Raw genomic sequence first — 17,282 nt, forward strand, 5'->3', positions numbered from 1 at the left:
CTTGCCCCCTCTGGGGGCTGCCAGCTTCCTGGCTTTCACTGTGAGTATGGGCTGTTGGAAAGAGACAGGAGAATGTTTAAAAGACCATAAAGCTAGCTGTTCTTACCAATATTCAGCTGTTTTCCTTGAATAAATGCTCCCCAGGTTGTTGCAAGCCTTTAGTTAATATCCAGAGTTCCGTCAAAGTTGATTCTGATAATCTATCCCTGTTTTATCGATGCTTTTATAGAGGAGAGAACGGAGGTTCTTAGTGTGCCATTATGATGTCATCTGTGGCTTGGATTTTCCATTTAGACTTACGATATATTGCAAATTAATTTTAGAGTATGAGGCAAGACTCAGGGCTTATGTTTTCCAGTATGCATAATCAATTGTTCTGACAACACTTCTATTTTTTACCTATTGAATTATTTTAGCATCTTCGTCAAAACTCAATTTACCATTTAAGTATGAGCCTATTTTTGGACTCTATTCTATTCTACTGATTATTTGCCTATCATTATGCCAACACCACACTGTCTTGACTACTATGACTTTATAATAAATCTTGAAGTCACATAGAGGACGTCCTCCAACTTCATTCTTTTACAAGATTGTTTTGGGTAGTGTGGTTCCTTTGTATTTCAATATAAATTTGAAAAATCAGCTTGTTGATTTCTATTTAAGAAAAAAGCTGCCAAGAAATTGGTTGGGATTGCACTGAATCTATAGATCAATTTGTGGAGAACTGATATCATACCAATAATAAGTCTTCCAATCCATGTACATGGTATAGCTCTTCATTCATTGTGAGTGCCACTGAGTGGATTCCAACTCCTAGCAAGCCTGTGTACAGCAGAGCGGAGCCCTGCCTTGTCTTTTACACCATCTCTTACCTTCCAGCACTGTATCAGACAAGGCTCCATTGCTATTCATAGGGTTTTCATGGCAAATTTTTTCAGAAGTGGGTGGCCAGATCCTTCTTTCTCGTCTGTCTTAGTCTGGAAGCTCTGCAGAAACCTGTCCACCATGGGTGATTCTGCTGATATTTGAAATACCAGTGGCAGCGCTTTCAGCATCACAGCAACATGCAGTCTCCACAGTATGACAACTGACAGATGGGTGGTGTGGTCCCCTGGATGGAAACAAACTCAGGCCATGGCAGTGAGAGCGCCAAACCTTAACCACTAGGCAACCAGGGCTGTCTGTCTTCATTCACTGGCATCTAATTTCTCTCTGCAGTTTTTGTAGTTTTCATTGTAGAGTTCTTACAAATCTTTTGTTAATTTGTTACTATGTATTTCATGTTTGATGCTACTGGAAATGGAAATTTTTAAAAACTTTATTTTCTAATTGTTTGTTGCTAGTATATAGAAATAGAATTCATTTTTGCATCTTGCCCTTCTTTCTTGCGACTTTGCAAAGCCTTAGTGGCTGCTTTTTAGACTCGTAAGGATTTCTCATGTAAACAATCACATCATTTGCAAAGACAGACATTTTTACTTTTCCTTTCCTAGTTCATGCCTTTTTTAAAAACCTTTTTGCACTAACACTTCCAGTCAAATGTTGAACAGAAGTGGTAAAAGTGTACGTTCTTGCCTTGTTCTGACAATCTCTTTGTTTTAATTGGAGCATGTAGTCCATTTTCATTTAACTATTATCATAATTCAATTGTGATCTAACCCAACTATTTGTTTCCTATTCATCTTAATTGTTTTATTTTTCCTTTCATGACATTTTTTGGTTTAATCAAATGTTCTCAGAATTCCACTGTAATTAAACTATTGATATCTTAGCTATACTTCTGTGCATTTTTAAATGGTTGCTCTATGGATTACAATATGCACTCCATAACTTAGCACGGTCTCTTTAGAGTTCATATTGTTCTCCATGTAAAATGTAATAACCCTATAAACATAATTTCATTCACTCCATACTGTCCTTCATACTCTTGATGTCAAAGATGTTATATTTACATACATTATAAACCCCACAATGCAATGTTATAATTTTGATTCTAAATAAATTAAGAGAAGAGAAAATACATAGTCTTTTTGATTTACCCACATATTTACCAGTTGTTTTAACACAGTTGTTCTGAATGAGGGGCAGTCTAACGGGCATAAGACAAGGAAGCTGCTAACCATCCTACAATGTACAGGGAGTTATCCACAGAGAGTTATCCAGCCCAGAAGGTCAACAGCACCAAAGCCAAGAAACTCTGTCTTAAGATAAGGTGCCTGAGTTATTTTTATCTGGCTGCTTTCAAGATAATCTCTTTAAAACTTTGGTTTTCAGCATATTAACTAATCTGCCTAGATAAAATTTTGTTTTTATTTATCCTGCTTTGCAGGGACTCTGAGCCTGTTAGATCTGTACATTTTTAAACCAAATTTGGGGAAATTTTTACCACTATTTTTTCAAATATTTTATGCCCCACTTATCTTTCTCCTCTCCTCCCGGGACTCCAATTACACTTATTTTAAACTGCTTGATATTGTCCCTCAGGTCCCTGAGGATCTGTTCATTGGTTTTCAATCTCTCTGTTCTTCAGGGTGAATTGTTTCTTTTGACTTGTCTTTATGCTAACTGAACCTTTTTTCTGCTTTTTCCAATCTTCTGCTAAGCCCATCCAGTGTATTTTTTTCCCTCATACTGTACTTTTCAGTTCTAGAGTTTTTATACATCTTTTTAAATTTTTTCCTGAAATTCCCTATCTGTTCATTTTGACCTTATTTTCCATTAAGTTCTTGAACATATTTATAATAGCTGTTTTAAATATCTTTGTCCACTAAGACCAATATCTGGGTCATCTTCGGGTGAGTTTCTATTAATTGCTTTTCCTCTTAATCGTGAGTCACATTTTTGTTTCTCCAACTGTCGAGTTATTTTTGTTTACTGGACCTTGTGGATGATACATTGTAAAGACTATGGATTGTATAATCTCTCTCTGGAGACTGTTATTTTTGTTGTAAGGAGTGAACTTCTCTGAACTCAGATTTCAAGCTGTCCGGTCCGTGCTGAGGAAGAGCTGAAGGTTTCCACGGGCCTCAGCCTTCCAGCCGTTGTTTCCCACCAGCTGTGCTGGGGTCTCCCTCACACACAGCTCAGGAGTCAGTCGAGTGTATTTGGGCTGAGTTCACACAGAGATTTTGAGGCTCCTTCTCTGCAGCCCCCTCTTCCTGGGATTCCCCCTACTTTTCCATCCTGCTGACAGTGCTGAACTCTGTCCTGATTCCATCAGCCAGCAAGACTGCACCTTCTGCACAGACCAGGGGGGTGGCGGGAGGCAAAAGGCCACAGACACGCAAGTCTCATCCACGGCAGTCCCCCTCTCTCATTGACTGACTCTCCTTCAGTTCCTGCCTGCTTCTGCTCAATCTCCAGGCCTCCACATAGTTGTTTTTGTTTCCTATGCAACACAATTGCAATAACAATTATCTGCAGGAAGGATAATCTGACACAAGCCACTTCACCAATATTGGAATGCCAATTAGGATTTTTAAGTGTGATAGTTTTCTTGGAAACAAGGATTATCATATCCACCTGTATCATGACATATCTGTCTCTCCCCATCCTTATGCAAAGCAGCAACACAAAACAACCAACCACACAGTTTCGATGAGACACTACTTCCATGCCTGAGGGAACTTCTCCTGGCCCAATGAAAATAATGTGGACTTTGGAATCGAAGGAGAAATCGTTTAACTGCATGAACCTGGAAAGATTATTTACCCCTTTATGCTTTTCCACTCGTTTATCTAAATCTCACAAGATTGTCAGAAAGATTAAATGCTTACACTGCAAAGTGCATAGCAAGTGTTAAAACAAAAAACGGTTTCTTTCCCTGAGGCCTCTTCCTCATTCCAGCAGTGGAAACAGTAGAAGAACTCCTATAATACAACCACCTTTTACCAGGAGCTTTATTCCTTTAGCAGCACTGAATTAAGCGGCCTTTATAGGGATGAAAGGACACAGGAGAGAACAAATCTCACTTGATGAACAAGCATGAGGAAACAGCAGGGACTGCCCGAGCAGACTCCCAGTCCAGGGAGGGGCACGGGCCCTCTGGGGGGGGGGGGGAGGGGGTGCTGCGGAGGCAGCAGGAAGGCTGGCCATGCAAGTCACGCTTATCACAGACTTTCTCCATGTGTGGGTGGGAAAGTGTCTTTCTGTGGAGACGATAAGTACACAACAAACCACAGCAATCTAACAAGCAAAACTGCCAATGGGAAAAGCACGGCAAATTTCAAAAGTGAAATAAAAGAAAGGAAAAGGTGAGTATAAAAATTAACTCTTAAAACTTAAATCATACACATAACTACATTTTTAAAAATTTATTGTGCATCCTCCTGTTCATAAATTTTGTTCCTTGTAAAGAGACAAAAAAATTAGACTTGTACAGGACTATATAAATTTTTAAGATTAAAAGCAGATTATGAAACATTCACCATGTGTTTACATATTGTTTTACATGATTTTTAATATTGGCATTGTATTTCCTGGGATAAAATGATAGAATTTGTTTACTTAGTCTTATAAATTGTTGGAAATTTAGGTCGTTTCTAATTTTTCACAACTATAAATATTCATACATAATTTAACACATCCCTGATAATTTCCTTAGCTTTTGTCACCTGTAAATATAAGCAGCATACGATTAAGGTCCTTATCTAAGTCATTACTTAAAATGTCAACTAACAAGGAACAAAGATGGAGTCTTATGAAAAATATAAGCGAATGCCTTGCAGACTGTATCAATTCATTACTGTTCCTTAAATATGGGATGTTGCCGCCTAATTACATCAACTTCCAGCCTATTTCTCTCCACCTTTTCCACACGTGTATAAGAGACTTTATTACATATTTTGCTAATATCCAGCTGCGCCATTTCTACGGAATCTATTTGACTTGGGTTTCTAGGACCCTCTCATAAAAGCATCAGGCATCAACTGTTCTAAGTGAATTCGCACAGGCTTTCTTTTCTAAGTTTATTAGAGACAGGTGAGGCAAACACAGCTGCTCCAGGGAAATCAAGGTGGAGGCATTTCTCCTACCAACTGGACAGAGCTGAGAAGCAGCTGACTGCTCTGAGAAATAAGAAAGAATCAAATTGTTAATTATGAGACTCTTAGGAGCACATAACCACACACTGCTAACATGATATTGACTCTCAGCTTACGCCACTAAGCAAAATTGACGTATTTAAGTAATGACACAGTACATCTTTTGAATATAATGCTTTTTATGATATTGATTGACTGACTGATTTGAAAGTGAGCATCATAGTGCCTGTAATCATGACCAAGCTCCTACATTCATAAGCAGTGGTAAAGAACAGAGGCATTCCCTCGGCTTTCTTAGTCATAAGGTCAACACTGGTGTAAACCAGAGGTCAGCAGAGTTTTTCTGTAAAGAGCTAAATAGCAAATATTTAATCTTGCGGGCTGTACAGTCTCTGTTGTAACTACTCAGCTCTGCCAGTGTTGCACAACCGCACCACAGACAATACGTAAACGAATGGACGTGGCCGTATTCCAATAAAACTTTATTTACAAAACATGTGGTGGGATGGATTTGGTCTGTAGCTTGCAGACCACTAGAATAAACAGTGAGAGGTAAACATCGAGTGCAAAAATGATACTTAATCTCTCGAACACGTCCTTAAATTCCAAACAGTGAGCAAGAAACATTGTGTAGATCAGTGCAACTTCACTCTCCTATCATATCACAGGAACCAGTTTCACACTCAGTGACCTCAATGTATAGTTGAACCAACTACATATATAGTTGAACTATCTATTTCTATATATCATCAAAACCTGGGAATCGTTTACCTGTGCACAGTCAGCAAAAGGCTGAGAATAAGCACTACACTTTTCCAGCGCGTGCTGGGGTTCGCTTCCCTGAGGGACTGCATCCAGGATGCTGCTGGCAATTCCACTCTTCTGTAGAGTGGCTTTACTTGCAGGGGCTAAAGGCAAAATCAATACATATATTTTAGATCGGTTGTTTTATTATAAATTATGAACAGCGCACAAAACTTGTTAATTTCAGCATATTCTCAAACAGAACATAAAATTTAGTTTACCAATAAACATCTATATTTATTATCCCAGGGGAACAATACATAGTACATGATATTATCTTGTTCATTTAAAACAACTGAAAATGGAAGCTTGCCCCATGGGTAAATAATTTTTATCGAAGCATTTTAAATATATATGTCTAAACTCTAAAACAAGGCATACAAAATGTAAATTAACCATTCTTGTTAATGCAATAGTTGCAAATATCAATTTTTAGACCAGATAAAAATACAGTAGGTGGGGTCAGTGGCCAAGTGGGTGAGTTCACGCACTCCACTTCAGCAGCCCAGGGTTTCGCTGGTTCAGATCCTGGGCACGGACATGGCACTGCTCATCAAGCCATGCTGAGGCAGCGTCCTGCATAGCAGAACCAGAAGGACCTACAGCTAGGATATACAACTATGTACTGGGGGGCTTTGGGAAGAAGAAGAAGAAGAAAAACAAAAGATTGGCAACAGATGTTAGCTCAGGTGCCGATCTTTAAAAAATAAAAATACAGTAGGTATAATAAAAGCACATTAAATTTTTTCTGGCTTTTAAAAAAAAATTACACATTAATGTTTAGCTCAAGAACATACTTCATAAAATACAGAGAATGTATATTAAAAACAAGATTCATTTTTCATCTTTTTTCATTCAATCATATTCTTTTTCCCAGAGGTAAGAGTTTAGAATTTATTTTCTCAGATTTACTTTACATGTTTACACATTCAAATATGTACATCTAGGAAACTACAGCTTTAAATAAATATAAATGGACCCATTTTATGCATACATTTGCTTTTTCCAATTAACAATTTGCTTTCAAGATCATTTCATATTAGTACCTGTAGCTCTCCCTTAATTACAAAAAATGTTGCATAGGATTCCATTTATGCTGAACTATTTATTTTTTAACCCTTCTCCTGCTGACGAACATTACGGCACTCTCCAGTTTCCACTGTCGACGGCCGACGTTGCAGTGGATATCCTAGTGCCTACACTACAGCACCCACATTTGGGACTTTTCTCTTAAAACTATTTGAATTAATAGTTAATTTACACTAATTGAAAGCCTGAGGTGGTCTTCCAAAACAGCAAATGAGAATTCTACTTCTGCCAATTATGAGCAGCTCATATATTTGAGGGTATTTTACAATTCCTCTGGATATATTAGGTTACTTAGAGGTTTAAAACCTCTATTTTAGAAATTTGACTCTATATGTATTGCTTTAAAGAATTACAGTGTGTCAAACAATTCCTCTACCCAATTATTTTCAACCATGAATCAAGAACACTTCAATAAATTGATTATATTCTTAATAAAATATTATAAACGATGTTTTCCTTAAATAAAACAGAATGCCTGGTAAGTGTCTTAATTTCAGTTATTCTTTCAATTTGAGGACTGGGGTCACAATTTAGGCTTTAATTGGTCAATCGGCATTATTTGCTTCTACTAAGCTAAAAATTAAATTAAAACATTACAGAAGTGTTCAATAAAACTCTAAAATACTAATACTGAGCTCTCACTTACATGATAAGCACACACTGGGCAACACACTTGCCAAGTTCAAGTATGGATTTTTGCTGAGCCGAATTTCTTTGGGTGGTTCTCCCAAGAGTGAAGTCTGATTCTTAGAGGCAGCCTATTTATCAAAAACAAAAGAGTGGGTACTTAATAAGAGGTACAAGAAAATAAAAATGCAGAGAGAGTAAAGAAATACTTCTTATTCTTCAATAAAGCTAGTCTAGTGTGATAAAAATTTCTGCAACCTAATGTTTGAAGATATAAAGTTATGAAAGATTTCTGGATATTGATTAAAATTATCACAATTCACCTGCAATTATTTTCCAATTAGTTTTTTTTTTAACTATTCTAGAACCATAGAACTTTAGAACTGAAAGAGAATTAAAGGCGATTTTGTACAACCTTCTCATATGAACCAGGAGAGAATTCATCTTCGCAAGAAAAAACAAATCCCATACCTTATTTTCATAAATACTGTTATCAACATTCTCTTATTAAGATTTTTATTTAATGTTGTCTGGCCACAGCCAAATGACAAAGGCAAAAGTTAGTTATCTCTGGTACTAAAAATAATACCAAACAAATAAGTGGATTTAATAAAATTCAACTCCACATTTAGATGATAATCCTAGAAATTCATAGTTCTTGAAAATATATGATATCAGTATATTTTTATATAACTAGGTGCAAGGATTGTAGTATTTCTTTAACAGAAAAACAGGAGACAAAAATCATGGGCTTATTGTTCAGCGTATTTCATATTCTTCTGACAGAATTTTTTTACTTTCACTCCCTGATGGTAAAAATTTTAAAATAAGACACAATTCAGGTTACTATAGTTAAAGCTAGTAGCTAAGTTTTCATTTTAAATTAATTTTTATTTTGTACCCTGAACAGAATGAAGGAAGTATAGTCTCAAACGCTGATTTCCATATTTGAGAGCCAGAGCTCCTTACATTTGTTCCTTATCTGGCCACTGTGATTGTATTTGGACAGAAGATCTGTCTTACACATCTTCATAAGCCCCAAAGAAGTCCAGATTTGCTTATGATATGCAGATCACAGATGCAGACATATTCCTTCATTCACACATGTTTACGGAATACTTCTATGCTCCAGGCACTGTAGTAGGCACTGCTATCACTAAAGTGCGTAAGACAGGAATCCTAGCCCTTAAGAAATTCACACTCTAGTGGTAAAGACAGCTCAAGAGAAATCTAGGATGGAACCATAAGATTATAGGTGGGAGTTAAAACCATTAGCTATACGCCAAAGGAAAGCATATAGCACGAGAAAGGACAACACCCCAGAGAAATCCAATGATTGAAGGAGGAAAGGCAGCCAGCAAAGAACTCTCAAATTGTGTTTCTAAAGTACTCAGATTACATGCTTTCAGGGGGTCTCAGCTCTAGCCATGCATGAAAATCACTTATAAACTTTTAAAAAGAAATAAATACAGAGTCTCCCAACGATGAAAAGCTCTGGACCAAATGGCTGCACTGGATATTTGATTCTACCAAACATTTAAAGAGGAACTAACACTAATCCTTCTCAAACTCTCCCACAAAATTGAAGAAGAGAGAATACTTCCTAACTCACTCTGTGAGAGCAGCACTGCCCTAGTACTGATGCCAGACAGACACTACCAGAAAAGGAAACTATAGGCCAATATCCCTTATGAATACTGATGCAAAAAGCATCAATAAAACACTAGCAAACCAAATTCAGCAGATTATTAAAAGGATTATACACCATAACCAACTGGGATTTATTCCTAGAATGCAAGGATGATTCAACATAGAAAAATCGAATTTCAACGTAACACACCACATTAACAGAATGAAGGGAGGGAAACCACATCATCATCTCAAACGATGCAGAAAAAGCATTTGACAAAATTCGAAACACTTTCGTGTTTAATATTCAAAACCCTCAACAAACTAGAAATAGAAGGAAACTACCTTAACATGAAAAAAGTCATATGTGAAAAGCCAACATTATACTCAATGGTGAAAGACTGAAACTTTTCCTTCTAAAATCAAGAAAAAAACAAGGATGCTTGCTTTCACCACTTCTGTTCAACACAGTATTTAAAGTTCTAGCTAGAGAAATTAGGCAGGAAAAAGAAATAAAAGGCATCCAAATTGGAAAGGAAGAAGTAAAATTCTCTCTTTGCAATTGACATGAAAACCCCAAAGATTATACACACACACAAACTGCTGTAACTAGTAAACAAATTCAGCAAAGTTGCAGGATACAAAATCAACACACCAAAATCAGTTGCGTTTCTATACACTAACAAAGAACAATCCCAAAAGAAAATTAAGAAAACAGGGGCCAGCCCCATGGCCAAGTGGTTAAGTCCATGTGCTCCACTTCAGCGGCCCGGGGTTTTACCGCTTCAGATCCTGCGCACAGACATGGTACCACTCATCAGGCCATGCTGAGGCGGCGTCCCACATAGCACAACCAGAAGGACCTACAACTAGAATATACAACTATGTGCTGGGGGCCTTTGGGGAGAAGAAGAAAAAAAAAAAGAAAAGAAGATTGGTAACAGATGTTAGCTCAGGTGCCAATCTCAAAAAAAGAAAATTAAGAAAACAATTCTATTTACAACAGCATCAAAAAGAATAAAATACTTAGCAATTAACTGAACCAAAGAAGAGAAATAACTATACACTGAAAACTCCAAAACATTGCTGAAAGAATTAAAGATGACATAAATAAATGGAGAGAGAAGTTCATGGATTGGAAGACTTGATATTGTTAAAATGTTGATGCTACCCAAACTGATCTACAAATTCAATACGATCCCTACCAAAATTCCAACTTTTTCTGCAGAAATATAAAAATCCATCCTAAAATTCATATGGAGGACCCAAGGGACTCCAAACAGCTGAAACAATCTTGAGAAAGGTGAAAAAGAGGAACAAGAATGTGGGCCAGCCCCATGGACTAGTGGTTAAGTTTGACATGCTCCACTTCGGTGGCCCAGGTTCAGTTCTCGGGCACAGACATACAACACCTGTTGGTGGCCATGCTGTGGCAGTGACCCACATACAAAATGGAAGAAGACTGGCACTGATGTTAGCTCAGGGCGAATCTTCCTCAAGCAAAAAGAGGAAGATTGGCAACAGATGTTAGCTCAGGGCCAATCTTTCTCAGAAAAAAAAAAGAAGAACAAGAAAAGAGGGCTCACACTTTCTGACTTCAAAACTTACTACAAATCTACAGTCATTTTGACAGTATGGTACTGGCATAAAAACAGAAGTTTAAACCAAGAGAATAGAATACAGAGCCCAGAAATAAACTCCTGCATATACGGTTAGATGATTTTCAACAGGAGTGTGAAGACTTTTCAATAAAAGTGCTGGAAAGACTGGATGTTCACATGTAAATGAGTAAGTGGACCCAACGCCATATGCAAAAATTAACTCAAAATGGATCAAAGACCTAAAAGTAAGAGCTAAAACTACAAAACTCTTAAAAGTTTAGGTGGAAAGCTTCATGATACTGGATTTGGCAATGATTTCTTAGATATGACACCAAAAGCAGAAGCAAAAACAATTAAAAATAGATCATATGTTTGGCCACAAAACAAGTCTTGACAAATTTAAGAATATTGAAATCATACCCAGTATCATTCTGACCACAGTGGTATGAAACTAGAAATCAACATCAGGAGTAAAATTGGAAAATTCACAGGTATGTAAAAATTAACACACTCCTGAACAACCAATGGGTCATAAAAGAAATCAAAAGGGAAATCAAATAGTATCTTGAGACAAATAAAAATGGAAACCCAACATACCAAAACCTATGGGATGCAGCAGAAGCAGTTCTAGGAGGGAAGTTGACAGCAATAAATGCCTAAATGAACAGAAAAGAGCAAGCTCAAATAAACAACCTGACTTTACACTTCAAGGAACCAGAAAAAGAACAAACTAGGCCCAAAATTAGCAGAAGGAAGGAAATAATAAAGATTAGAGCAGAAATAAATGAAATAGAGACTAGAAAGATCAATGAAACTAAGTGTCAGTGCTTTGAAAAGAAAAATAGACAAACCTTTAGCTAGACTAACCAAGAAAAAAGGAGAAGACTCAAATAAATAGTTATAAATGAAAAAGGAGACATTACAACTGATACCACAGAAATCAAAGGATCACAAAAGACTATCAACAAACATATGCCAATAAATTGGGTAACTTAGAAAAACTGGATAAATTCCTAGAAACATACAACCTACCAAGACTGAATCATGAAGAAATAGATAATCTGAACAGATAATTAGTAAGAAGCAATAAAAAACCTCCCAAAAATGAAAAGCCCAGGACCAGATGGCTTCACTGGTGAATTCTACCAAACATTTAAAGAAGAATTAATGCCAATCCTTCTAAAAATCTCCAAAAAAACTGAAGAGGAAGGAACAGTCCTAACTTATTTTATAAGGCCAGCACTGCCCTCATACCAAAGCCAGACAAGGACACTATCAGAAAAGAAAATTACAGGCCAATATTCCTGATGAACGTGGATGCAAAAATCCTCAACAAAATACTAGAAACCCGAATTCAACAACATATTAAAAGGATTGTACATCATGATCGAGTGGAAATTTATCCCTGGAATACAAGGATGGTTCAACACATGTAAATCAATAAATGTGATGTGCCACCTTAACAGAATGAAGGACAAAAACCAGACGATCATCTCAATAGATGCAGAAAACACACTGGACAAAACTCAATATCCTTTCATGATAAAAGTAACTCTCAAAATACTGGACATAGAGGGAATGTACCTCAAAATAATAAAGGCCATACATAAAGGACATGCCCACAGCTAACATCATACTCAATGGTGAAAAGCTGAAAGATTTTCCTCTAAGATCAAGAACAAGACCAGGATGCCCACTCTCACCCCTTTCATTCAACATAGTGCTGGAAGTCTTAGCCAGAGCAACTGGGCAAGAAAAAGGAGTAAACAGTCTCCAAATCAGAAAGGACAAGTTAAATCGTTTTTGTTCGCATCAGTTACATTTCTATTTACTAACAACGAATTATTTGAAAAAGAAACTAAGAAATAAATCACATTTACAATACCACCAAAAAGAATAAAATACTTAGGAATAAATTTGACCAAGGAGGTAAAAGATCTGTACGTTGAAAACTATAAAACACTGATGAAAGAAATGGAAAAGGACACAAATAATTGGAAAGATACCCTGTGTTCATGGACTGCAAGAATTAACATTGTTAAAATGTCCATACTACTCAAAGCCATCTACAGACTCAATGCAATCCCTGTCAAATTTTCAATGACACTTTTCACAGAAATAGAAAAAAATAACCCTAAAACTTGTATAGAACCACAAAAAATTCCAAGTAGTCAGGGAAATCTTGAGAAAGAACAAAGCTAGAGGCATCATACTTCCTGACTTCAAACTATATTACAAAGCTATAGTAATCAAAACAGTAGCGGGATAAAAACAGACACATTGACCTATGAACAGAATAGAGAGCCCAGAAATAAACCCACACATATGTGGTCAACTAATCTTTGACAAAGATGCCAAGAATACACAATGGGGAAAAGATAGACTCTTTTATAAATGGTACTGGGAAAACTGGGATGTCTACATGCAAAAGAATCAGATTGGACCCTGATGTTACACCATACACAATAATTCACCCAAATTAGATTAAAGACTTACATATAAGACCTGAAACCATAAAACTCCTAGAAGAAAATACACGGAAAAATCTCCTTGACACCAGTCTTGGCAATGATTTTTTGGATATAATACCAAAAGCATAGGCAACAAAAGAAAAAATACACAAGTGGGACTACACCAACTAAAAAGCCTCTGCACACAAAGGAAACAATCAACAAAATGAAAAGGCAACCTGTGGAATGGGAGAAGATATTTGCAAACCACATATCTGAGGTGTTCATATCCAAAATACATAAGGAACTCATACAACTCAATAGCAAAAAACAAATAACCCAATTAAAAAATGGGCAAAGAATCTGAAGAGACATTTTTGCAAAGAAGACATACAGATGGCTAACAGGTACAAGAAAAGATGCTTAACATCGTTAATCATCAGGGAAATGCGAATCAAAACCACAATGAATATCCCCTCACACCTGTTTGGATGGCTGTTATCAAAAAGACAACAGGTACTAAGTATTGGCAAGTCCATGGAGAAAGGGAAACCCTTGTCCACTGTTGGTGAGAATGTAAATTGGTACAGCCATAATGGGCAACAGTGTGGAGGTTCCTCAAAAAACCCCTGAACTGCCATATGTAATCCCACTTCTGGGTATACATCCAAAGGAAATAAAGTCACTCTCTCAAAGAGATATTTGCCCTCCCATGTTCACCGTGGCACTCTTCACAATAGCCAAGATATGAAAACAACCTATGTGCTCACTGATAGATAAACAAAATGTATACATATATATTTACTGGAATATTATTCAGCCTTAAAAAAGAAGCAAATCCTGCCGTTTGCAACAATATGGAGGGGCCTGGAGGACATTAAGCTAAGAGAAATAAGTCAGAGAAAGACAAATACACATGATCTCACATGTGGAATCTAAAAAAGTCAAACTCATAGAACCAAATTGTAGAATGGTGATTGCCACGGCTGGGGGCGGGGGAAATGGGGAGAAGGTGGCCCAAGTCTTTCAGTCATAAGACGAGTAAGTTCTGGGGATCTAAAGTACAACATGGTGAACACAGTTAAGAATACCATATTGTATACTTGACATTTGCTAAGAGAGTAGATCTCAAATGTTCTCCCCACACCCCATACACACAAAAGGTGATGTGCGGTGACGGATGTGTTAATTACCTCAATTGTAGTAAAAATTTCACAATGTATAGGTATATTAAATCATCACACTGTGCACCTTTAGAAAATCACATTGTACAACCTAAATATATACAATTTTTATTTGTCAATCATACCTCAGTAAAGTTGGGGAAAAAAGAAAAGAAACAGACAAATTGGACTTCCTCAAAATTAAAAACCTTTGTGGATCAAAGGATACTATAAAAGATGGTGTCAATTATCAACAGTGGAAACCCACAGAATGGAGAAAATATCTGCAAATCATGTATCTGATAAGAGATTAATATCCAGAATATAAAAAGAACTTGTAAAACTCAATAACAACAAAATGAACAACACAATTAAAAGTGGGCAGAGAAATCAAACAACCCGATCAAAAAAAGGGCAGGGGACATGAACAGACATTTCTCCAAAGAAGATATACGGATGGCCAATAGACACATGAAAAGATGCTCATCATCACTAATCATCAGGGAAATGCAAATCAAAACTACACTAAGATATCACCTTACACCTGTTAGAATGGCAAAAATAACCAAAACAAAAAGTGACAAATGTTGGAGAGGTTGTGGAGAAAAAGGAACCCTCATACACTGTTGATGGGAGTGCAAACTGGTACAGCCACTATGGAAAACAGTATGGAGATTCCTCAAAAAATTAAAAATAGAAATACCATATGACCCAGCCATCCCAGTACTGGGTGTCTATCCAAAGAACTTGAAATCAGCAATTCCAAAAGTCCCATGCACCCCTATGTTCATCACAGCATTATTTACAACAGCCAAGACGTGGAAGCAACCTAAGTGCCCATCAACTGATGACTGGATAAAGAACATATGGTATATATATACAATGGAATACTACTCAGCCATAAAAAAGGATAAAATCGTCCCATTCACAACAACATGGATGGACCTTGAGGGTATTATGTTAAGTGAAATAAGCCAGATAGAGAAAGACGAACTCTGTATGACTCCACTCATAGGTGGAAGTTAAACATATAGACAAAGAGAACTGATTGGTGGTTACCAGGGGAAACGGGGGATGGGGGAGGGCACAAAGGGTGAAGTTGTGCATCTACAACAGGACTAACAATAACGTCCCATTGAAATTTCACAAGGTTGTAAACTACCATAATGTCAATAAAAAGTTAAAAAAAAAATGGGCAGAGAATATGAACAGACATTTTTCCAAAGACGATATACAAATGGCCAATAAGCACATGAAAAGACGCTCAACATTACTAATCATTAGGGAAAAGCAAATCAAAACCATGATGAGACATCACTTCACACCCATTAGAATGGCTGTTATCAAAAAAACCAGAAAACAACACATGCTGGTGAGGATGCAGAGAAACTGGAACCTTGTGCATTGCTGGTGGGCATGGAAAATAGAATGGCACTGCCTCAAAAAATTAAACATAAATTTACCATATGATCCAGCAGTTCCATTTCTGGGTAAACACCCAAAAGAATTGAAAGCAGGGACTCAAACAGCTATCTGTATACCATGTCATAGCAGCATTATTCACAAAAGCCAAAAGATGGAAACCACTCAAATGTCCATCAACAAATGAATGGATAAATAAAATGTCGTATATATATATATATATATATACACACACACACACAATAGAATATTATTCAGCCTTAAAGGAAAAAAAAGGAAATTCCAATATACGCTACAACATGGATGAACCTTGAATACATTATGCTGAGAGAAATAAGCCAGACACAAAAGACAAATATCATATCATTCCAGTCGCATGAGGTACCTGGAACAGTCAAATTCAGAGACAGAAAGCAGAACAGTGTTTACTGGGGGCTGGGGAGCAGGGAAGATGGAGAGCTGAAAAGGTACAGAGTTGCAGTATGGGATGACGAAAAAGTTCTGGAGATGGATAGCAGTGATGGTTGCAAAACAACGTGAAAGTACTTAATGCCTCTGAATTATATGCTTACAATACAGATCTCCCTGAATCAAATTCTCAGGGGTGGGAGTTAGAGTTTAGCCCTCTCCATTTTTTTTTTCAAAGTCCAGAGGTGATTCTGACAAAAAGACAGAATCAACACTCACTGGTCAACATAATATTAAGGATGCAGGTCTAAAAACTAAAGCCGAGTTTAGCAAAGTTTAACAAAGTCCAGCATCCTGCTACCTACCTGGAAAACATACTTTGAAGTTACCTGGTCCAACTTCCTACTGTCAGAAATAGGAATCACTTCCACAGGAAACTGTAGAGATGCTCACCTGGGGTCTGCTTAACTGTCCTACCTGATATGACATTTGCATCTTGGTGAAATAGTCAAACTTTTTGTTTGAAAGCTTCAACTATTCTTAGTTATATTAAGCCTAAACCCGCTTTATTGTATGTCATACTTACTGGACCAGTTCTGACCACTAAAGGAGCACAAAATACCATGTGACTAACCTATGAATATTTCTTTCCCTTCCCCAAAGCCCCAGTACCTAGTTGTATATCCTAGTGGTGAGTCATTTTGGTTTTCTACGCAAGCCGCCACCACAGCATGGCTACTGACAGATGAGTGGAGTGGTTCCGAGACTGGGAACTGAACCCGGGCCACCAAAGAGGAGTGCACTGAACTTTAACCACCAGGCCATCAGGGCTGGCTCTGTGAATTTTTTAGAAAATATATACCCAGCTGGTCAACCCTTTCAAGGTCTATACATCCATTTCCCTCAATTCTTCTTCCCAGGACCTGTTTTCCAGGCCGTGCCCCACTGTGGCTGTCTTCTTCCAGACAGCCTCTCATTGCCCATTGTGGGAATCACCTCAAATCCAGTTTTTCTAAAGACCCCGGTGCTTTCAATGAATTAAAG

At 37.2% G+C, this 17,282-nt stretch overlaps 1 protein-coding gene across 11 annotated transcripts in view; it reads right to left on the reverse strand.

Moving 5' to 3' along the window:
• RAVER2 (ribonucleoprotein, PTB binding 2) overlaps positions 1 to 17,282 on the reverse strand; it is a 93,668-nt gene that overhangs the window by 18,208 nt on the left and 58,178 nt on the right. For 9 of the 11 annotated variants that reach the window (XR_011532394.1, XR_011532393.1, XM_070592057.1 and 6 more), the window contains exons 10-11: positions 7,585 to 7,696; positions 5,817 to 5,953 (exon numbers count right to left, since the gene is read on the reverse strand). Coding sequence is in view for 9 of the 11 variants with exons in the window: in XM_070592057.1 (XP_070448158.1) it covers positions 5,817 to 5,953; positions 7,585 to 7,696 (249 nt within the window). In the remaining 2 variants the exon portion in view is untranslated. Of the gene's footprint in view, positions 1 to 4,301; positions 5,070 to 5,816; positions 5,954 to 7,584; positions 7,697 to 17,282 lie in introns of those variants that run through there. The other 2 variants (XM_070592053.1, XM_070592052.1) reach the window with 1 other exon arrangement.

Source organism: Equus przewalskii, chromosome 24, assembly GCF_037783145.1.
Source record: "Equus przewalskii isolate Varuska chromosome 24, EquPr2, whole genome shotgun sequence".
Taxonomy (NCBI): domain Eukaryota; kingdom Metazoa; phylum Chordata; class Mammalia; order Perissodactyla; family Equidae; genus Equus; species Equus przewalskii.